This window comes from Lithobates pipiens, unplaced genomic scaffold (assembly GCF_037356315.1).
Source record: "Lithobates pipiens isolate NorthernLeopardFrog02 unplaced genomic scaffold, aLitPip1_a1.2 Scaffold_23, whole genome shotgun sequence".
NCBI lineage: Eukaryota > Metazoa > Chordata > Amphibia > Anura > Ranidae > Lithobates > Lithobates pipiens.
In genome coordinates, this window is record NW_027507785.1 from 330144367 (window position 1) to 330169075 (window position 24709).

Here is a 24709-nt window from a genome sequence, read left to right on the forward strand (position 1 = left end):
GGCTCCACATTGGACACCATTTTCTTGCACAGATAAGAGGCGACCACATTGGGTGCAATTTTTTCGTGCATATGATGAGAGGCCCCACGTTGTACACCATTTTGTTCCATATATGATGAGAGGCCACACGTTAGGTACCATTTGCTAAACATATGAAGTGAGGCACCATGTTGGATGCCATTTATTGTACATTATGGAGATTAGGAGAGGTGCCACATTGGGCGCTATTTTATTGCACATAAGAGGAGAGGCCCCACGTTGGGTGCCATTTTGTTGCCCACATTTTGAAAGGCTCCACATTGGGTGCCATTTTGTTGCACATATATAGAGAGGTACCACGTTGGGCACCATTTTGTTGCACATACAGAGGCGGACTGACCATTCGGGCACTCAGGCACTGCCCGAGGGCCCCATGCCACTAAGGGGCCCCATCAGAGTTGTCAGCCTCAATAAAACCAGGGACAGTATGTAAAACTCTGTGTTTTTAAAAAAAATACCAAGATTATAGCTGCCCCACCTCTCCTGTACCTTTTCAGTGTTTGTGTGTGTGTGTATTCTGTGTGTGTGTATACTGTGTGTGCATATTGTGTATCTGTGTATGTGTATACTGTGTGGCCCCATAATCTATTGCCTGGGTGCCCCATAATCTCCTATTGCCTGGGGGCCCAATAACCTCCTATTGCCCAGGGGCCCCATAATCTTCTCCTATTGCCTGGGAGCCCCATAATCTCCTATTGCCCAGGGGCCCCATAATCTTCTCTTATTGCCTGGGAGCCCCATAATCTCCTATTGCCCAAGGGCTCCATAATCTTCTCTTATTGCCTGGGGGCCCCATAATCTTCTATTGCCTGGGGGCCCCATGAGTTGTCAGTCTGCCCCTGTGCACATATGATGAGAGGCCCCATGGTGGGCACCATTTTGTTGCACATATGATGAGAGGTACCACGTTGGGCACCATTTTGTTGCACATATGATGAGAGGCCCCATGGTGGGCACCATTTTGTTGCACATATGATGAGAGGCTCCATGGTGGGCACCATTTTGTTGCACATATGATGAGAGGCCCCATGGTGGGCACCATTTTGTTGCACATATGATGAGAGGTACCACGTTGGGCACCATTTTGTTGCACATATGATGAGAGGCCCCATGGTGGGCACCATTTTGTTGCACATATGATGAGAGGCTCCATGGTGGGCACCATTTTGTTGCACATATGATGAGAGGCCCCATGGTGGGCACCATTTTGTTGCACATATGATGAGAGGCTCCATGGTGGGCACCATTTTGTTGCACATATGATGAGAGGCCCCATGGTGGGCACCATTTTGTTGCACATATGATGAGAGGTACCATGTTGGGTACCAGTTTGTTGCATATATGATGAGAAGCCCCATGTAGAGCACCATTTTGATGCATATGTGATGAGAGCCCCTGTTGGGCACCAATTTGTTGCACATGTGATAAGAGAGCACCATTTTTTTACATATATGATGAGAGACCACCATGGGGCACCAGGTTTTGTTTCACATGGGATGAGAGGCCCCACGTTGGGCACCAAGTTTTGTTGCATATATAAAGGATCTACTTTCCAGTGCAATAGGGGTGGGTGAAATTTGGGTGCTTTAATGAGGATTAGCTGTAATGAAATGAAGGACACAAACAGGGGTGTAACTGACAGGAAGTTCCCACCAGAAACAAGTGACTAAGTTCCACCTTCCACTTACTGTGTAAAAAATAGTTTTGGGCAACATATCCTCTCTCTAAAGACATCATTTAAATTCCAGAGTCTGGGAGGACTTAATTTTAGGGGTGTCTGTTTTTACTTCATATATGTGCAGTGTAGAGTGCTGACTGCTGTCTCACCCTTTTCCACCAGGTAACACTCTGGATTCTACTAGTGTCACTGCTGCTACTGTCATTCATGGCTGCTACCGTGTCCTCAACTCCAATCATGGAAGGTCGGCCCAATGCAGAAAGCGACAGCCTAGCAGTGCCTGACCCCAGGAACACTGAATTTGTGGTGGAGGAGAACATAGATGTGTCCATTAGGTCAACCTGGACATCTACTTATGGTGAGTGAGAGAGAGATGTTTTTTAAGTCTATTCTATTTTGGGAGGCTCAGCTTAAATAGCCACTGTACCTTGGCCATGACAGTGTCTCTTCCTAAGACCACCGCCCCCTTCCCGACACCACTATACTCTCCTTGCTTTTTACTCCCTCACCACTCCTTCCTCCACTGCAGCCATTGAAGTCACTTCCTTGCTCCTTTGACAGTGTGATGCCCGATCACAAGGGAGCAGGTTACATGTTCCCCCATACCCAGAAGGACCTTTGACGGAGCATAGCCAAGGTCAGTGTATGGGGTTGGCTGTCTGCAATTAAATGTGAAGAAAAATATAAATAAAGCTGTCATGGACCATATCTACTGAGGGTCCAGATGACACAAAAGCTTATTGGAGAGAGCGTGGGGACACAGGCATGACGGAGGTGCAAAGGGCACAGTAGGAGTCACTCCAATACACATGGTACATCAAGGCATACTTGGAGACACAGGGGAACAGAGAAGCGCACTGTGGTCTCTAGATGACACTAAATACTCAGGGGTTCACTGGAGTGGCTGGGGGCACAGGGCACACTAGAAGACCCAGAGGACCAGGGAGGCATGAAGACCCTAGATCACATAAGATGCTTTGGAGGGCACTTGGAGTCACTAGATGACACAAGATTCTAAGGGGTGCACTGGAATCACAAGGCACACTAGAAGACACGGGGTCCCGAATCTGGAACAGAGGGCCAGGGAGGCACAAAGACCCTAGAGCACAGACCCTATAGCACAGGATACTTTGGAGGGCACTTGGAGTTATTGGGGTGCACTAGTGTAAAGGGGCTTACACGGCACACTAGAAGACATTGGGTCTCAATTCTGGGACAGAGGGTTAAGGAGGCAAAAAGGGTTAGGTCTGTAGCAGGGGGGCTCAGCTGAAGCATGGCAACACATTGTTTGAATGCCAAGCCATGCGTCACGTTAAAAATGAAAGTGACACCAATGAAGAAAGCTGTCTCTTGATTGGCGGTATCTCCAATCACAAGGTCTGTCTCCTAGTTGGTCGAGGTGCCGCTGTTCTGGCTAAAGCTTAAAAGTGCTGAAGGCCGTGTGCTGGATCCCTGGAGAGGTAAGTGTGACGAAAAGCATGGGAAATAAATGGAGTGATATAATGAATACTATCTGTCAGGAATCAGCAGCAGGGATGTCCAGATCTGTGTGGCTACACTTAGGGGACTGGGACCAATGTGGTTCAATGTGATTTAAGGGAGATTTAAAGCGGAGGTCCACCCTAAAGTGGACCTTCCGCTCATTGGAATCCTCCCCCCCTCCGGCGCCACAATTGGCACCTTTCAGGGGGGAGGGGGGTGCAGTTACCTGGATAATCCAGGTAACTGTACCCACTTGCGGGATAGCTCTCTGCGGAAAGGGGCGTAGATCTACGGCCCTTTCCGAAAGTCCCCCGCTGCCTGCTGGGAAACACACAGATCCCAGAGACAGCGGGGTCCATCCTTATTGCGCAGCGCGAATCGCGCATGTGCAGTAGGGAACCGGGAAATGAAGCCGAAAGGCTCCACTTCCTGATTCCCATACCCAAGATGGCGGTGGCAGCACCCGAGAGACGATCGAGAGATCGGTTTCGGGTGCCGACATCGCAGGCGCGCTAGGCGGGTAAGTGTCCTTATTTTAAAAGTCAGCAGCTGCTGTATTTGTAGCTGCTGGCTTTTAAAAAAAAAAAAACGGCGGACTCCCGCTTTAAGTGAGGCACTTATAGGGGAGGACCTAAATACCCTCCCAGCAGCCAGCATCAGATATAAACTGATTACTGAGATCTGCTGGGAGACACCCGCTGGTGGGAACTACAACCTTCCACTCTGGGAAGCACGGTGCCCCCAGCAGGTGATCCAGGTCCTGACACTTTTATTACCTATATTTCACCTGTACAGGCACCAGAATACAAGATTTTTTTCACTATATGAGGTATGATAATGATTAAACTTTATATTTTTCTTTCAGAAAATGCAACCCTGGAAGCGCCCAGTGATGACGAGTTTGCAGACGTCTTGTTTCGCTCAGAGCGTTCCCCAGAAGCCTCGGCGAAGCCGAAAAAGAACAAGAAGGCCGGAAACCGTGGAAAAGACAAGAACAATGACAGGGAAAAAGATTGCAGCAGGCAGAGCCTGAGGGTGCGAGTGCGGGACTTAGGCCTGGGCTTCGACTCCGAAGAGTGGATTACGTTCTACTACTGCAGTGGCTCGTGCCAGCAACAGCGCAACACTTACGACATCACGCTGACCTCAATGCTCAAACACAAGCTGATCAACCATGGCGCCCACGGACGGGTCAGCAACCACCCCTGCTGCCGCCCCACCAGCTACGAGAATGTGGCATTCATGGACATCAATCACAACTGGCAGGTTGTGCAGAAGCTGTCAGCGGCCAATTGCAGCTGTGTACGCTGAGGTCGGCTCTCGGGGGGGGCTGGAGAGAGAAGCGATAGGAATACCTCGGAGCTCCTGGCACGGACCAAGAAGCGTAAAAAAAAAAGAGGTCGAGCAGCCTGGTAACCCGAGGGGAGACGTGGCCGGTTGTATGTGGTATTTCGTCGAACAAGGAAGGAAAAATAAATAAAAATTAAACAAAGCAGAGATGGTCAGCGGTCTTCCCGGCCTCCACCTCACTGGTCTCCAATTTGCAATCTTGGTTGGGAGCCGGTGCTGGCCTTAGCATCGCAAGCCATTGGCAAGTCTTTTCCGGAGCTGGAACATTGTGTAGCGCCGCCGCTGCTGCTATGTCGAAAGACTTTTATTTCTTTTCTTTTTTTTAACCATCACGGCATGAATGCAACAAGATGTTCCTTCAAGATGAAGGCCAGAGTTACCATTGAGCATTGACTGAACGGCTCATATTGCCGAGCAGGGGGGGATTACCTCCCGAGAAAGACCAAAAACAGGACTCCAGCGAGTGTTTCAAATACATATCGAAATCTAAGAATGGACTACATTGTTACAATATGAGGGTAAATACGCAAAAAAAACTGTCACCCTGACTACTGTAAAACGGCCGACACGGCCCCAACATGACACAGGATGGTGATAACGGCTGAGGAAAGTTCTGAGACTTTGCCTTGCTCTCCAAGACAGTCACACAGGGCCGGGACAAGGGGTGGGCAGGAGGGGAAGCTGCCCTGGGCACAGCAGAGCAAGGGGGCAGAGAATGGACACATGATAGTAAACCTCAGTGCCGGGACAAGGCCACCCAGCACCCAGGGCATAAATGCCAACTGCGCCCCTATCCCGATCATGATGTCCAAGCTTAGGGGACCCAGCAGTCACCCGCTTTTCAAAATCACTACCACTATCCCTACTCCTATCAGCCTTGCAATCCCTACAGTAAACCATTGCGCCCAGGGCTGCCGCCCCTAACTCCCGGCTAAATAGGCAGAGAAAGTACATATGTGGGAGCGGGCAAAGGAAGGATTTGTATTTCTGTCCATCCAGCCCTGAGATTTACACAGCTAGCTCTGTCACATAAGACAGCCCTGTCTGGCAGGCCAGGAAACCTGCTTTTTATCTAGAGGGCTGGATCCTCCCCCAGCCTGTGACCATGGGCGTCTTCAGGTAGGGGCAGGGGGGGCAAGTGCCCCCCCCCCTGGAATCAGGGATCAGATCAGGAGCGATGACCCTCATCACCCTTCTCTGTCACCCCCTCTCTCTCTCTCACCCCTCTGTCTTTTTCACCCCCCCTCTCTCTGTCACCCCCCTCTGTCTCTCTCTGTCACCCCCTCTGTCTCTTTCTGTCACCCCCCTCTCTCTGTCACCCATCCTCTCTCTGTCACCCCCCGTCTCTTTCTGTCACCCCCCACATGTATGCAGTCTCTTACAGTCTCTTAAGCCATGTATGCCATCTCTGACAGTCTCTTGTGCCATGTCTGCAGTCCCTGACAGTCTCTTGGGCCATGTCCGCAGTCTCTGACAGTCTCTTGGGCCATGTCCGCAGTCTCTGACCATCACCTGTATACTACGTCTGCAGTCTATGACTGTTATAATGTCATTGTCGAAAAAGGGTCAGAGAATGGGTGACCTTAAAATGATGCCCCTCCCTGAAAAAAGTTCTGCGGACACCCATGCCTGTGACTAGGCAGTGATAGGAGAAGCAGCAGATTGATGAGGTCATCCCTCTGCTCTCTTCCTTGTTAGCCAGTGGGCACAACTGATTGGCTCCTTTTTTCCCAGTCTGAGCTCTGCTGTACATGGGCTGATACCAGATCACATTCAGGTACTTACTTGAAAAAATGCCTTTAGTGATGTATTCATGATTACAGAGTTGCATTCGTTTGTGTCTTTTGTGCCCGGAGTTCAGCTTTAATCTGAGCAGTTACAATTCCAGTATCTTGATCTCCCATAACCTCACAATGCTGGACTCACAGCCCAGCAACCTCCCGTGGTTATTCGTCAAGTGAATCTGCGCTAACAGTACATTCATTCTGTGTGAATTGGGCAACAACAAACTTCCTTTAGGCTATTTCTTTTCTAAACAAATGTTCTTTTAGTATGAGCAGTAGTAAAATACTGCATTATGGCCACTAGATGGCGCTGAGCAGCCTATTAAATCTTTGTAAGAAGAGATAGAATGTATCAATTCTAGAGAACGCTAAAGGGAATTAGTGAATAGATGCAACCAATGGTCCAATGGCAATTTAAAATAGAAAACAAAAGACATCCCCAAGAGTAGCAAATATTCTCTAAACAAATGGAAACAAAGCAAACCCAATAACATCAACTATTCAAAGATTATGTAGTAGCGATTAATCCCCCAGATTGTACACTGCTCCAAATGCGTGCCAAGGTTGGCCTATAGACTCTGGCGAAACCATAAAACAATTTTTGTCAGCCGTGTAACTATCAGAAATCTTCAGTAAGACAGAAAGCAGTTCACGTTTCTTGTCTGGAAGGCACAAAGTTCCACTATAAAAATGAAAGCTAGTGTACTTAATAAAACGCATATGAATGTATTTGTACATGGAGCTGGCATAAATACACAAATCTGTCTTTATAACAGCTTCCTGTATGGTCCCATTCATGGGAGATGGAGGGGCAGCAATTACTACTGCTTAGTACAGTGCTGAGTGGTGTTTGAGGGTCAGCTCTTGTCTTGAATAGGGACTGAGTGGTGGCTGAAGGTTAGTTATTGGCTTAGATAGGGACTGAGTGATGGTCAAGGGTAGGCTCTTGGCTTAGATAGGGACTGAGTGATGGTCAAGGGTAGGCTCTTGGCTTAGATAGGGACTGAGTGATGGTCAAGGGTAGGCTATTGGCTCACATAGGGGCTGAGTAGTAGTTGAGAGTTGGCTCTTCGCTTGAATAGAGACTGAATGGTGATTGAAGGTTGGCTCTTGGATCACATAGGGACTGAGTGGTGATTGAAGGTCAGCTCTTGGCTCAAATAGAGACTGAATGGTGGTCAAAGGTCAGCTCTTGGCTCGAATAGGGACTAAGTAATTGTTGAAGGTCAGCTCTTGGCTCACTTAGGGACTGAGTGGTGGTTGAAGGTTGGCTCTTGATTCACATAGGGACTGAGTGGGGTTCGAAGGCTGGCTCTTGGCTCACATAGGGACTGAGTGGTGGTTGAAGGTTGACTCTTGATTCACATAGGGACTGAGTAGGGTTCGAAGGCTGGCTCTTGGCTCACATAGGGACTGAGTGGTGGTTGAAGGTTGGCTCTTGGCTTGAAAAGCCACTGAGTGGTAGTCAAAGGTCCTCTTTTGGCTCACATAGGGACTGAGTAGTTGTTGAGGGTTGGATCTTGGCTCACATAGGGACTTAGTGGTGTTCAAAGGCTGGCTCTTGGCTCCCATAGGGACTGACTGGTGGCTGAAGGTTGGCTCTTGGTTCACATAGGGACATAGTGGTGTTCGAAGGCTGGCTCTTGGCTCACATAGGGACTGAGTGGTGAGTGAAGGTTGGATCTTGGCTCACATAGGGACTGAGTGGTGGTTGAAGGCTGGCTCTTGGCTCACATAGGGACTAAGTGGTGGCTGAAGGTTGGCTCTTGGTTCACATAGGGACTGAGTGGTGTTCGAAGGCTGGCTCTTGGCTCCCATAGGGACTGACTGGTGGCTGAAGGTTGGCTCTTGGTTCACATAGGGACATAGTGGTGTTCGAAGGCTGGCTCTTGGCTCACATAGGGACTGAGTGGTGAGTGAAGGTTGGATCTTGGCTCACATAGGGACTGAGTGGTGGTTGAAGGCTGGCTCTTGGCTCACATAGGGACTAAGTGGTGGCTGAAGGTTGGCTCTTGGTTCACATAGGGACTGAGTGGTGTTCGAAGGCTGGCTCTTGGTTCACATAGGGACTGATTGGTGGCTGAAGGCTGGCTCTTGGCTCACATAGGGACTGAGTAGTGATTGAAGGCTAGCTCTTGGCTCACATAGGGACTGAGTGGTGTTCGAAGGCTGGCTCTTGGCTCACATAGGGACTGAGTGGTGTTCGAAGGCTGGCTCTTGGCTCACATAGGGACTGAGTGGTGTTCGAAGGCTGGCTCTTGGCTCACATAGGGACTGGCTGGTGATTGGAGGTTGGCTCTTGGCTCACATAGGGACTGAGTGGTTGTCAAAGGCCAGCACTTGGCTCAAATAGGGACTGAGTGGCGAGGGTTGGCTCTCTTGCCTTGTATAGGGAGTAAGCGTGCAGGAGGAATGCACCAAAAGCAGAATGTCTAAAGTCCAGATTTGATTTCATTTAGATTCCTATATCATAAAAGTCCAACTCATTTCGGGGGCTTAAATGGCTTCATCAGGGCTCAGCCCTGTTAAATGAAGAGTGTATTGAACTGATTTTTGGTGCCTTCTTCCTGGCAGACTCAATGAAAGCCCAACAGGGGTTCTAACTCCTCACCGCTCCATTCAACCTAAGCAGTGAGAAGTGCTTTGGCTCCGCTGTCTGACAGGAGTGTCCGAATCACAAGACTGTAGCTCTGCAGTGAGTCTCCAACATTTTATACAGCCAGTAACTTAATCAGACAGAATGGAGGAGACTTCAGACAAATCAGTGACAGTTTTACGTTATCCCTCCAATTATAAATTCAGATGCCTCATAAAACAAAGCGAGGAAGAGATGACCTCATCACCACATTGTCATCGTCTTGTGTAATCCCGCCAGCTTCACCCGTCACTCACTGAGACATCAGAAAGTTATTGGGAGACTTTTGCTGGAAGGATTTATTCATGACATTTTTTGTTGGACACACCCGGGAACATTTTATAGGGCGTATCATTCAGCGGCTCTGAATATACCATGCGGCAAATCCCTCTTGCTAGGAATGAGGGGAGGGGCAAAATATTACTGAGACACGCCCGAAAAACAAAAAGTGACTTCGCCGGCTTTGTTGGCGGAATTTAAAAACCATAGAAAATGGTAAAAAGAGAACGAGTAAAGCGGGTCGCACACAGGACCATACAGAGCAGCCACAGAGAAATAAAATACATTGACAATCAAAGTAATAATAGCCAACTGATTGCTTGTCATAATCATACTTATATATACTGTATGGTGGAAACCCAGACTATGGCAGATTTCTACCAGCCAGTGGCAGCCTCGGCTCCATGGGTCGGGGGTGGGGGGGGGGGGGGGTGGCAAGACAGACCTGACCACAACCCCCGTCACTCCAGCCCGCCACTGCACATCATTAACAATGCCTACACTCCCCCCCCCCCCAGTCGCCGGCTCGCCCTCTCACTCGCCAGGCCCGCACTTACCCTTTGCAGGTCACGGCTGAGGCGGCAGCTTACCCTCTCTGTCTCCTCCGTGTCCCGGCCATCGCTTCTCCCAATTGGGTCTTTGGACTCCTGGCCAATGGGGTCTCAGGACCCGCTTCCTGATTGTCCAGGAGGAGAAACAGGAAGACATGAGCAAATATTCATTCGCTAATGTCACACAACAGTGTGGACTCAGTGCTCTGCGTCCCCGAGCCCACCCTTTTTTGAAGCCAATTAGAGCCTCAGGCTCTAATCATGTACGTCAAAAAAATGAAAAAAATCCATAGAAATCCCTGTGTCCGGTGCCCTGCATGTAGATTAGAGGACTGGGCGCATAGATTGGAGGGGTGGGGGGGGGGCGGCCCCCATGCGCCCCTAATGAGCGGCCGCCACTGGTTTCAGCCATGATGAAGAGGAACGGTCGGCCCTGGAACGCGTTGGCTTTTTATCTTCTAGTTGCCACATTTTAATTGCAATAAATTCATTTGGATGGAAAAAAATGACCAGAGATAATTGTGTGGCCTCACAACAAAGCATAAAATAAGGAATTATACCTAATGTACCATCATCCAAATTAAATGAAATAAAAAATTATGACCAAAGATAAAAGTTGGCCAACACGTTCTGGGGTTGAACTTCTCCCTTCATCAAGGCTGAAACTAAATACAAAAGGTAATTAAAATATCACATAAATAGTCTAAAATTCTCACTATATAAAGTGTAAGTATGATTATGACCAGGACTATCGATGTATTCTGTTTTAGCCCAGATGAAGAAGGGGGACTGAAAAAAAAAAAACAGTCGGATCCCCTTTTTCTCAATTTATTAGCATTTGTCAATGTGGGAGGCAACTGCCCCTTGAGTGAGCCCCCCGCATTGTGAAAGAGCTGCCTTGGTGTAGTCATCAAGCCCAACCAACATCTTCTATTTTGACAGATAAAAGATCAAGTCTAACCCAGTGGCAGCTGGTGCTAAATACTTCCGGGGGGGCGGCAACCTAACGCCACCCCGCGGACGGAAATAAGCCCCCCCACCCCATGGGAGATGGTCAATGGAGCAGGGTGTCTGCAGATGATAATGGGGCATAGGCATGAGAAGGAGCTGGGCTGTGGCACTGTACCTGCTCCCAGGCGATGTGGTGGAGCGGGCTGTGGTTCCGAGCGGGAAGAAAAGTTTGTGGACACTGGGTTAGCAATCTGGTGCCATCTTGGCACCCTCCTCGTGTGGCCCAGGACTGCTGGCAAAGTAAGAGTCCAGGGCTCCCGAGGGGAATACGATAGCTTGGGCCGGCTGTGAGGAGGCTCTCCGACGGCTGGGCATGCTGTAGCGGGTGTGCGGTGGCGAAGCCCCTCTGTTAAAGTACCAAAAGCCCGGGTAGAAACAGGAGCTCTCCAGAGATGCGACCTTACACTTGCAAGTCCAAGCCACGCCCTGTGTAAAATGGCGAATATTCATTCGCTATTGTCACACAACTGGGTGGGCTCAGGGCGCAGTGCTCTGCGCCCCAAGACCATCCTCTTTTTAAGCCAATTAGAGCCTCAGGCTATAATCATGTGCTTCAAAAAAAAAAAAAAAAACCCCATAGAAATTCATGCGCCCGGAGCCCTACATCTAGATTAGGGGCTGGGCGCATGTATTAGGCGGGTGGCGCCCCCTGCGCCCCTAATGGACAGGCTGCCACTGGTCTATCCTTGTGTCACCTCTTCTGGAGTCTCTGGGTGAAGCCTGTGTATCAGGAGTGGTGGCCTCAGCAGACCCAGATATGTTTGGTGTCTGTGACTCACTTGGAGGTAAAAGAAAGGATGAGGATGACAGGCTGTGTTCAGGAGCTTCTACACTTGTGGGCAGTCCTGTCTGTCCCCATCACAGGGTGAGATACAGGCGGTCAGGAGCACAGAAGGTCAGGGCAACTTTCTATGCAAACAGCCCCCCCCCCCCCCTGCCGAGTCAGCCACAAAGGGACCATTCGTTTTGTTTTGTTTTTGCAAGTTAAACCTTGAGCTATTGAGCTCTGTAAACACCAAGCCTCTAAAAATGTGTTTTACTTGTATATTTAAAAAATTCCATAACGCGACATATCCCATCACACAACATATTTCTGCACAGTTACGGATATTTCTGAGCTAAAAAATGTTCTGGGAGGTCGGAAAACATTCCTGAAAGGGCTGTAAAGTCGCTACAAGAGACATTCAGGGGATCATGTGACCAGAGGGGTTGTTACTAAGAACTGGTAACAGGGGGACCAGACTTTCCCACATGTCACATTATCCCTTATATGCATCAATTAAACACCATTTGTGCATTTAAAGTTGAAGAGGTGTGCGTGATATTAAAGGGGTCTGTTTATGAAGACATTCAGTATATCTGCATGTGCATTTATTCCGTGCAAACTGGGAAAAAAGATGTCATTAAGGTTACTTTCTTATCTGAACAAATGTTCTTTTATTATGGGCAGTGGTAAAATACTGCATTATGGCCAGTAGGTGGAGCCGATGAGCATATAAAATGCACACCTTTGTACCAAGAGATACAATGTAACAATTCTAGAGAATGCTAGATGGAATTAGCAATATTATGGAAGCATTTCTTTGCTACATTTATTTGCTAGCATTCGTTCGGGAGGAGGAAATAGCGTAAAGAACATTCGTTTTTGCCCATTTCACATTTGGAATTACCAAAGAAATGTGACCCCCTTTTTTGTTACATTTATTTGCCAACTTCCTCTAGCCTTTATTCAGAGGAGGAAATAGTAGGGGTGCACTGAAATGAAAATTATGGACCGAAAACCGAAAATTCAGGATGCACTTGGCCAAAAACCGAAAAACCAAAATGGACAGTTTTTTTTGTTTTTGATTTAATTAATGTGGCTGGTGTTTCTGCATTGAAGTCAATGGGATCCAATTTGGCATTGAAGTCAATGGTATGCAATTTTGCATTGAAGTCATGGGGGGGGCGCGTTTTTTTGCATTAAAGTCAATGGGACATGATTTTGTATTAAAGTCAATGGGATGCAATTTTGCATTGAAGTCAATTGGATGCGATTTTGCATTGATGTCAATGGGACCCAATTTTGCATTGAAGTCAATAGGGGCGTTTTTTGCATTGAAGTTAATGGAATGCGATTTTGCATTGACGTCAAATGGGGGGGGGGGGGGGGGGCATTTTTGCATTGGAGTCAATAGGGGGCGTTTTTGCATTGAAGTCAATGGGATGTGATTTTTCATTTTAGTCAATGAAGTCTAAAGGCAAAATGCTGATAACCCTATTTTCAGGCAATCATTTCCGGCGAGCGATATACCGGTGCATCCTGAGAAAAAATAGCCTAAAGAGCATTCATTTTGGCTCAATTTGCACAGAACGAATGTACGTGGCTATGGAAATTTTTCATAAATAGACCCCTAAGCGTGTTTCCTACAGTTTACATTCATTTATTTTCACTAAGAAATCAGGACACATGGTTTAGCTTTTGCATAGGACTGCGGCTGACCACTGGGGGGGGGGGGGGAAGGGGTACTAAGGCACACGGGAGGGGCATTTCTGAGGTCAGCCAATCAAATGCAGATCTTCCTTCACCCAGGGGCGTCACCTTACATGAACAGGTAGGATCCTTAATGATAAATGTTATTGTGAGCAAAAAATAAATAAAAAAAATTAAATTAAAAAGGTAGCAAAAAAATAAATTAAGATGGCAACCGCGTTGCAAAGACAAATCTGCATACCTGTCCCCCTCCCCCACTTTATTAAATAATATTTTTTTCGGGAGTTACTTTTGATATCGCAGACATCACACCTACCGATTTCCCCGATCGATGCCGTTACCTGTGGCCTGTTTTTCATCACCGATCTATTTATTACATCTAACTTATTTATTTATTTGTGTTTCATTTTTTTGTACGGCTTGTTTATTCTTTTACAGACCTATTTATTAACATATCTCTTAACCTCATCTATATATATATATATATATATTGTGAAGTCATTAATATTTAAAGTCTATCATTAGAAACATGTTACACGGGGTCAGTCCCGTGTTTTCCAGGTCTGATCCGGGGACAGGGAAATACAAGGAGAGGATGAATGGATCCGGATCCATGTGTTTGTTCAACGGAGAAAAATATTTTGTACTGTTTTATAAGATATAATAACCCAATTCCTGTTTTTAATCAATAAAACTCTATTTTTGTATAGCTGCCTGTTTTACTAGAGGAATAAAGCTGATATTTAATAACGGTTGTGAGAGTGTAACATTTTAACCCTTTCAAGACATAGGTAACAAAAAAAAAAAAAAATTTAATTCCTGAACGCAGTTTTGCAACTTTTTGACACGTGTTAGTAAATCTGTACATATCATCGCCATGACTTATAACATATTGGGAAGTTGGGGGGAGGGAGGGGGGGGGGGGCGGTGTTCAAGGATTTTATTTATACAAGGTTATAATTTATTAATTGAAAAATGTAAATTAAATTAAAACATAGTTCCAGGGCTGAGTTTGTGTTCTTTTTTTTTTTTTTTTTTTATTATTTTATGCCTTGAAAACTTTGATTACCATTTACCACTAAATGAAACCCAGTCTTTTCTGAAAACAATATATATATATATATATATATATATATATATATATATATATATATATATATATATATATGTATATATATATATATGTATATATATATATATATGTATATATATATATATGTATATATATATATATATATTATTTTTTTTTTTTTTTTTTTTTAAGGCATATAAAAAAAAAAAAAGTTTTAAGGCATATAAAAAATAAAAATAAAGAACACAAACTCAGCCCTGGAACTAGGTTTTAATTTAATTTATATTTTTTAATTTATAAATTATAACTTTTTATAAACAATATATATTATTATTATTATTATTAATATATATATATATATATATATATATATATATATATATATATATATATTTTTTTTTTTTTTTAAGTTTTCAAGGCATATAAAAAAATAAAAAGAAAGAACACAAACTCAGCCCTGGAACTAGGTTTTAATTTAATTTATATCTTTTAATTTATAAATTATAACTTTTTATAAACAATATATATTATTATTATTATTAATATATATATATATATATATATATATATATATATATATATATATATATATATATATATATATATATATATATTTATTTATTTATTTATTTTTAAGTTTTCAAGGCATATAAAAAAATAAAAAGAAAGAACACAAACTCAGCCCTGGAACTAGGTTTTAATTTAATTTATATCTTTTAATTTATAAATTATAACTTTTTATAAACAATATATATTATTATTATTATTATTAATATATATATATATATATATATATATATATATATATATATTTTTTTTTTTTTTTTAAGTTTTCAAGGCATATAAAAAAATAAAAAGAAAGAACACAAACTCAGCCCTGGAACTAGGTTTTAATTTAATTTATATCTTTTAATTTATAAATTATAACTTTTTATAAACATGTTCAAGGATTTTATTTATACAAGGTTATAATTTATTAATTAAAAAATGTAAATTACATTAAAACATAGTTCCAGGGCTAAGTTTGTGTTCTTTTTTTTTTTTTTTTTTTTTTTTTTTAATTATTTTATGCCTTGAAAACTTTGATTACCATTTACCACTAAATGAAACCCAGTCTTTTCTGAAAACAATATATATTATTATTATTATTATTTATATATATATATATATATATATATATATATATATATATATATATATATATATATATATATATATATATATATATATTATTATTATTATTATTATTTTTTTTTTAAGTTTTCAAGGCATATAAAAAAATAAAAAATAAAAAGAAAGAACACAAACTCAGCCCTGGAACTAGGTTTTAATTTAATTTATATTTTTTAATTTATAAAATTTTAACTTTTTATAAACACCATCTTGAATTTTTTTTGTTATATTGTACTACATGTTCACTATTTTGAGGCACTTTAAAATCCCCCTTTTCCCCTCATAATCTCTCCTGATGGGGAGCCACAGGAACTCACTTTCTATAAATACTTATAATATATTATTCTCAGGAAAGATTGGATTTTATTTAGTGATAAATGGTAATGGTTATCTCTTGATTATTATTATTTTTCTTTTATTCAGGAGATAACCATTACCATTTACCACTAAATAAAATAAAAGAGTAATATATTATAAAAAATTATAGAAAGTGAGTTCCTGTGGCTCCCCATCAGCAGAGATTATGGGGAAAAGGGGGATTTTAAAGTGCCTCAAAATAGTGAACATGTAGTACAATATTAAGAATCCAAGATTTATTTTATACAAAACTAGAAATAGAGTTCCATAAAAACATATTATTTCAACACTGTAAGCATATAGTATAATACCAATTGTACAACAATGCATGGTATGGTGTATATGGATCAACACATTTCACCCAGATGAGGGGCTTCTTCAGGATCCACTTTCCAGTATCGATAAGTCTAGAAACTAATAGACAATACAAGCAATATATTAATTTCATAAAGTACATAAATACATAAATACATAATTTCATACAAAAACGTAATGTGAAAGATCAATCATTTTATATATATACGTAGTAAAGACAATATCATATATCTAATGAGCATATTGGACAGAGAGAGAGAGAGAGAGAGAGAGAGAGAAAAAAAAAAGACTTATCAATACTGGTAAGTGGATCCTGAGGAAGGCCCCCCCATCCATGCTCCCAGCCCCCTCATCTACATGCAGGGAGCCGCATGCATGGATTCCAATGGGGGGGGGGGGAGGGTTTGAAGCATGTGATTAGAGCCAGAGGCTCTAATAGGCTTCAAAAAAGGGTGGGCTCAGGGTGCAGAACACCGATCCCCAATCCCACCCAGTTGTGTGACAATAGCGAATGAATATTAGCTATTTTCACACTGATCTTCCTCCTGGCTAATCAGGAAGCAGGTCCTGAAACCCGTCATCAGATTGGCTGAAAGGACAGGGGATCCTATTGGATGCCCAGGAGGGAGGAGACGCACGGCGGAAGCAGGGGGGGAGGAGATGCCACCCGTAGGAGCGCTGGCCGCCCACAACCTAGATGGGGTAAGTGCGGGACTGGATGACTGACCGACCAACCGCAAGACCCCCCAGGTGGTTGGGGGGATGGGGGGGGATGCGGCGCCACCGGCCGACCACCAGCCGGCTACTGATTTTATTCAAAATACTATGATTAAAACAAAATCATTTTTTTTCTGTGAAGATTAATACTGGTTACTTGTATTTTCCTCTTATTATGACACACTTTAAAGCCCCATTCATTCTCTATTTGGGAATTTCCCCCGTCCAGGGATGGATATGGGAGCCACAAAAAATCTTTTTGAACACTTTAAGAAATTTCTACTTACCTTTAAACTGGTTTAAACATCATACATACCCCCCCCCCCCATTTATGGAACACCCAGCGAACAGGAAGGATTGGCCACTGCGATTATCTGTCCCAGTGGTCACATGATCAGGAGTCGTTCCCACGAGCAATCGATCTTTAGTTGGGAACGGGAGCTGCCTTTGAGCATGCTCTAAGCCAGTGGTCTCCAAATTGCAGCCCTTTGCTTGCCTTTATCCAGCCCCCGAGGCACTATTCTTTCCAATGACACCCACATTGGGGCATAATTCCTGCCACGTATTCCAACAATGGGGCACTAGTTTTGCCATTGACACCAATAATGGGGCACTATTCCTCCCACTGATACAAATGATGGGGCACTATTCCTCCCACTGATACAAATGATGGGGCACTATTCCTCTCACTGACACCAATGATGGGCACTATTTCTCTCACTAACACCAAGGATGGGGCTACTCCTCCTTCCACTGACACCAATGATGGGGCATTATTCCTCCCACTGACACCAATGATGGGGCACTATTCCTCCCACTGCCACCAATGATGGGGCACTATTCCTCCCACTGACACCAATGATGGGGCATTATTCCTCCCACTGACACCAATGATGGGGCACTATTCCTCCCACTGCCACCAATGATGGGGCGCTATTCCTCCCACTGACACCAATGATGGGGCACTATTCCTCCCACTGACACCAATGATGGGGCACTATTCCTCCCACTGACACCAATGATGGGGCACTATTCCTCCCACTGACACCAATGATAGGGCACTATTCCTCCCACTGACACCAATGATAGGGCACTATTCCTCCCACTGACACCAATGATGGGGCACTATTCCTCCCACTGACACCAATGATGGGGCACTATTCCTCCCACTGACACAAATGATGGGGCACTATTCCTCCCACTGACACCAATGATGGGGGACTATTCCTCCCACTGATATAAATGATGGGGCACTATTCCTCCCACTGACACCAAGGATGGGGGACTATTCCTCCCACTGATATAAATGATGGGGCACTATTCCTCCCACTGACACCAATGATGGGGGACTATTCCTTCCACTGCTACCAATGATGGGGCACTATTCCTCCCACTGACACCAATGATGGGACACTATTCCTCCCACTGACACCAATGATGGGGCACTATTCCTCCCGCTGACACCAATGATGGGACACTATCCCTTCCAGTGACACAAATGATGGGGCACTATTCCTCCCATTGATACCAATGATGGGGCACTATTCCTCCCATTGATACCAATGATGGGGCATTGTTTACGCCCATTGATGTCAGTGATGTCAGCGTTTTTTCTTTCTCACTGGCCACAGTCCAACCCCTTTAAAGTCTGAAGGACAGTAAACTGGCCCTTTGTTTGGAAATTTTGGAGTCCCCTGCTCTAAGCACAGACACATCAGCCACCCAGTGACACATAGTGGTTGTAAACCCTTCCATATACCCAGTGAAGTGACTGGCCTCAGGTGATACTGAGAGATGAAACAAATTCTCCTACAATCGTTGTACCTGTTTATCTGCAGGCTTCTCTTCTCTACATCCATTCAAAGTCCATAAATTATACAGCTTGTCTGAGCTTTCAGAAAGTAGGGGGCAGAGAGCTGAAATCACATTCTGCAGAGCAAAACAGAGAAAAACACAAACCAGGGCGCTATATGGAAAGTGACCACAAGATGGTGCTACAATAGAATACCAGTTCTCTGTTCTAGGATGTCACAAATCAAAACAACGAGAGCTGATTGGAGGGAAGGAACACACGCCCCTTCACACAGCGCACATGAACGGTGCTGAGGCTATCAATCACAGGCTGCGTGCTGGGGGTCCCTTCCCTGTCACCTTTATATCTCTGGGTGTCAGAAAAACTTGTCATAAGTCATTCATGCTGATAGCAGAGGAAGGAGGCAGCAGACAGAAATTACACTTAGTGCTCTGAAGTGACACAAGTACACACTATAGAGGGATGTGCTTTCTTTATATTTCATGTCTGAGGTTTACAACCACTTTAAGTGGGTGGCACCAGACTAAAGGGTTAATTCACCTAAAAAAAAACATAAAAAGGTGAACTAACTCACAACATGCTGCTAAGGAGGACCATCCCACCATCCCTGTGCTGAGTTCCCGGGTCTGTACACCTGCTGTGCCCATTATGAGGGTATCCCACCATCCCTTTGCTGAGTTCCCGGGTCTGTACCTCTGCTGTGCCCATTATGAGAGGTTCCCACCATCCCTGTGCTGAGTTTCCCAGGTCTGTACACCCGCTGTGCCCATTATGAGGGGTTCCCACCATCCCTGTGCTGAGTTCCCGGGTCTGTACCCCTGCTGTGCCCATTATGAGGGGTTTCCACCATCCCTGTGCTGAGTTTCCAGGTCTGTACACCTGATGTGCCCATTATGAGGAGTTCCCACCATCCCTGGGCTGAGTTCCTGGGTCTGTATACCCGCTGTGCCCATTATAATTGGGCCCAATTAGCCATTTTCCTTCCCCCGGTGTCATGTGACTCGTTAGTGTGGCAAAGAACTCTCTGAGGATCTGAAGATAAGAATTGTTGCTCTACATAAAGATGGTCTAGGCTATAAGAAGATTGCCAAGACCCTGAAACTGATCTGCAGCACGGTGGCCAAGACCATACAGCGGTATAACAGGACAGGTTCCCCTCAGAACAGGCCTCGCCATGGTCCACCAAAGAAGTTGAGGTCACGTGCTCAGCGTCATATCCAGAGGTTGTCTTTGGGAAATAGACGTATGAGTGCTGCCAGCATTGCTGCAGAGGTTGTAGGGGTTGGGGGTAGTAATGGCCGAACGGTTCGCCCGGCGGTCGTTTCGCGGTGAATTTCGGTCGTTCGTGGTCCGCTCGTTTGGCGGACTATTGGCGTCGTTCGCCCAGCGGACTTACGTGTTTAATGTGTAAAAGAATTTTGACCTATGATGACACATCCATCATGGGGTACAGGACAGCCAATTGAGACATGACAGCACATGGACACTTGGACATTCCCCCTAACTTATAAATACACCCGATCCGGCGGCCATTTTACATTCTTTCTTCTGTCACTATAGGGAAAGGTTGCTGTTTGGAGCAGGGACAGATAAAACGCTAGCTATTTGGTACACAAAAGTTCTTTTCAGGACTGGTATAGGTGTTAGGTGTATATAGGTTTGCTGTGCTACTGATTCTTGCAGCAGCCTGAGGCCGCGTACACACGCGGGGACTGTTCGCCCAACTTTGTCCGCTGAACAGTGTTTCGGCGGACAGTCCGCTCGTGTGTGGGCTTTCAGCGGACAGTTTCAGCGGACAGTTTGACGAACAAGGTTTTTTGGAAATTCCGTAAAACTGTCCGCTGAAACCTTGTTTGAGCGAACAGTCCGCCCGTGTGTAGGCTTGTTCGTCAAACTAAGTTCCGCGCATGCTCAGAAAGGATTTACACGCCGAAAGTTATAATGCAGTGTATAGGACGTCGTATTTTTCGTCCCGTCGTACGTGCCGTTCACGTCATCGCGCACGGTTTCAGCAAACTGTTCGTTCGTCGTGTGTGGGCATGTCCGTCCATGCTAATTTTGAGCGGACTGTTTGCCGAAACTGTTTGACGGACAAAGTTGGGCGAACAGTCCCCGCGTGTGTACGCGGCCTGAGTGTCTTTTGTCAGTTTAGATAAAGGGACAGAGCGCTGTGTCTGCTGCTATTTTAGGGACAGCCAGATTAGTCATCATCATCATCATCATCATTAGCTGTTACTATCAGGTCCACAAAAGAGCTATTCGAGTAACCAGTAATTGTTCCAGTCTCCTCTGTTTTGCCACTTTGTATAGGGACAGGAAGGAAGCAGTGTGTCAGGCAGTGAGGGTCAGTTTAAACAGTAGCTGTTACTATTAGTTCCACAAAGGTTCTTTTCAGGACTGGTATCAGTGGTACGGTAATAGGCTTGTACACGTATAATATTCTTTCTTCCAAATATAGAAAGAATATTATACTTGACTGCTGCCCTTCTGCTGCAGTCTGCTAATCAGTCACAACCTACTTGTTCCACAAAGCTCTTTATAAGGACTGTTAACTTGGTCTGTCTAGGGTGCTACAGTACATAGGGTTGAGTGAGGTACAGTCTGCCATTCTATAAGGACTGGTATCGGTCCACAATAAATAGGGTTGAGGTGCACCACTGCTGACCGCTGCCCTATACTGCAGCAGTCCTTCAGCAGTATAGGGACTGACGTACAGTCTGCTAATCAGTCACACACAACCTACTTGGTCCACAAAGGTCCTTATAAGGACTGGTAACTTGGTTAAGGGTGCTACAGTACATAGGGTTGAGTGGGGTACAGTCTGCTGTTCTGTAAGGACCGCTATCGGTCCACAATACATAGGGTTGAGGTGCACCACTGCTGACCGCTGCCCTATACTGCAGCAGTCCTTCAGCAGTATAGGGACTGACGTACAGTCTGCTAATCAGTCACACACAACCTACTTGGTCCACAAAGGTCCTTATAAGGACTGGTAACTTGGTGAAGGGTGCTACAGTACATAGGGTTGAGTGAGGTACAGTCTGCTGTTCTGTAAGGACCGCTATCGGTCCACAATAGATAGGGTTGAGGTGCACCACTGCTGACCGCTGCCCTATACTGCAGCAGTCCTTCAGCAGTATAGGGACTGACGTACAGTCTGCTAATCAGTCACACACAACCTACTTGGTCCACAAAGGTCCTTATAAGGACTGGTAACTTGGTGAAGGGTGCTACAGTACATAGGGTTGAGTGAGGTACAGTCTGCTGTTCTGTAAGGACCGCTATCGGTCCACAATAGATAGGGTTGAGGTGCACCACTGCTGACCGCTGCCCTATACTGCAGCAGTCCTTCAGCAGTATAGGGACTGACGTACAGTCTGCTAATCAGACAATAGATAGACCATCCCTGTGCTGATTTTCTCCTGGGCCTGCTTATTATGAGGGGATCACACCATCCCTGTGCTGTGCTGATTTTCACCTGGGGGTTCTTATTATGAGGGGATCACACCATCCCTGTGCTGTGCTGACTTACTCCTGGGGGTTCTTATTATGAGGGGATCACACCATCCCTGTGCTGTGCTGATTTTCACCTGGGGGTTCTTATTATGAGGGGATCACACCATCCCTGTGCTGTGCTGAGTTTCTCCTGGGCCTGCTTAATATGAGGGGATCACACCATCCCTGTGCTGTGCTGACTTCGTCCTGGGGGTTCTTATTATGAGGGGATCACACCATCCCTGTGCTGTGCTGATTTTCACCTGGGGGTTCTTATTATGAGGGGATCACACCATCCCTGTGCTGTGCTGAGTTTCTCCTGGGGGTTCTTATTATGAGGGGATCACACCATCCCTGTGCTGTGCTGACTTCCTCCTGGGGCTGCTTACGGTGCTGCTGTCAGTGCTGTATATTACGCTGCTGATGTCAGTGCTCTCTGTCACGGTGCTGCTGTCAGTGCTGTATATCACGGTGCTGCTGTCAGTGCTGTATGTCACGCTTCTGATGTCAGTGCTCTCTATCACGGTGCTGCTGTCAGTGCTGTATATCACGGTGCTGGTGTTAATGCTTTATGTCACGCTGCTGATGTCAGTGCTCTCTATCACGGTGCTGTTGTCAGATGCCTCTATCACGGTGCTGTTGTCAGATGCCTCTATCACGGTGCTGTTGTCAGATGCCTCTATCACGGTGCAGGTGTCATTGCTGTATGTCACGCTGCTGGTGATCATCTCCTGCACCCTCTTCTTTGCCTACCCTGGTCCCTGACCTTCCCTCTCCTCCATTGCCTTCATGCGCTCCACAGTCCTGAATTGTCAGAACAATTTCCCATATAAAAAAAGAATGCTTGTAGTTATCGATCCCAAATTCACCTCATACATGTGTTCTGTCATTGGCCATGTGGTGGGACTATGTTTGCCCAGCTAATAATTATCTTGTGGCTGCAAATTTGACCTAAAGGTTTGCGAAGTTCGTCTCCCATTGAAGTCAATGGGGCCCGCCGCGAACGTTTGGTTTCGCGAACGATCGGCCTCGTTCGCGGTCCGCGTTCGCGAAACGTCCCGTCAGAAGTTCGTCCATCACTAGTGGGGGGTCAGCCTGTCAGTGCTCAGACCATACGCCGCACTCTGCGTCAAATTGGTCTGCATGGCTGTCATCCCAGAAGGAAGCCTCTTCTAAAAATGATGCTCAAGAAAGACCACAAACAGTTTGCTGAAGACAAGGTCTCCAACATCCACCAGCTCCGTGATGTCGTCATGGGGGAGGGGAAGAGGACTCCAGTGACAACCTGTGAAGCTCTGCTGACCTCCAAGCCCAAGAGGGTTAAGGCAGTGCTGGAAAATAATGGTGGCCAAACAAAATATTGACACTTTGGGCCCAATTTAGACATTTTCACTTAGGGGTGTACTGACTTTTGTTGCCAGCGGTTTAGACATTAATGGCTGTGTGTTGAGTTATTTTGAGGGGACAGGAAATTTACACTGTTATACAAGCTGTACACTCACTACTTTACATTGTAGACAAGTGTCATTTCTTCAGTGTTGTCACATGAAAAGAGAGAAGAAAAGATTTACAAAAATGTGAGATACTGTATTTATTTCTTCTGCTCCTCAGCTCCATCTAGTGTCCATAATGTGATTTTTTTTTATTTATTTATTTACTACTACCCATAGTAAAAGAACATTTGTACAGAAGAGATAATAACCTAAAGAACATTTGTTTTTTTCCCCATTTTTGCGCAGAATGAATGTACATGCAGATTCTATGGGGGAGGGGCTATGCGATTATTTTTTCATAAATAGAATCCATATTGTCACAGATAAAACACAAACGCCTGAAGCTTGAAAACACATTAAAAAACGCATCAAACTCCACTGAATATTCATGGTTAAGAATGAGGGCTAAAGGGGACCTGTCACACCTTTTACACCTTTATATCTCTAGTGGTGACCTCATCTGGACAGCAGTGACATCATACGTGGAATAATGAGGCTCTAGATCCAGTCTCGTACCTCCGTAACCTCACACGCCCTCGTCTTTTAATGGCGCAGGGTGCGTCCTTCCCATTATATTGTCTAAATGTTCAATACTAAAATATACTTTCACTCGTTTACACATTCATCAGATGGGAAAATATTTGCATGTAAAAGCTGTATGTGGAGAGATGTGAAACCTTTACTTTTCCACGCCAAAAATAGCGCAGAACGCGGAGCGGCCGTCTCCTTGCCAGGAAGATCATTTACATGGCTAAATGATTGCAGATCTCATTCATCGGAGGGCGGGAGCCTGGCGGCTTTCCTGCATATTAATTCATAATAAACTCGGCTTTCCCATATTTCGCAGTCACATGGAGCCTGCGAACGCTGCCCGGCATGGGAAAGTTCACGGCATCCGGAACTAGCTGGAAATAAATCTGCGGCTCTTCCCATTGTTCTTTATAAAGACTTTGTTGTAGTAATTGTGACCCCGAATCCAGCCAATTCTTTAT

The 24709-nt window shown here is 45.1% G+C and overlaps 1 protein-coding gene across 1 annotated transcript in view; it reads left to right on the plus strand.

Annotated features, from left to right (window-relative positions):
* ARTN (artemin) overlaps positions 1-12954 on the plus strand; it is a 93116-nt gene extending 80162 nt beyond the window's left edge. The window contains exons 4-5 of the mRNA XM_077450705.1: positions 1880-2075; positions 4065-12954. Of these exons, the coding sequence (XP_077306831.1) occupies positions 1880-2075; positions 4065-4510 (642 nt within the window). The 3' untranslated portion in view covers positions 4511-12954. The remainder of the gene's footprint in view (positions 1-1879; positions 2076-4064) is intronic.
* Positions 12955-24709: the final 11755 nt, after the last annotated feature.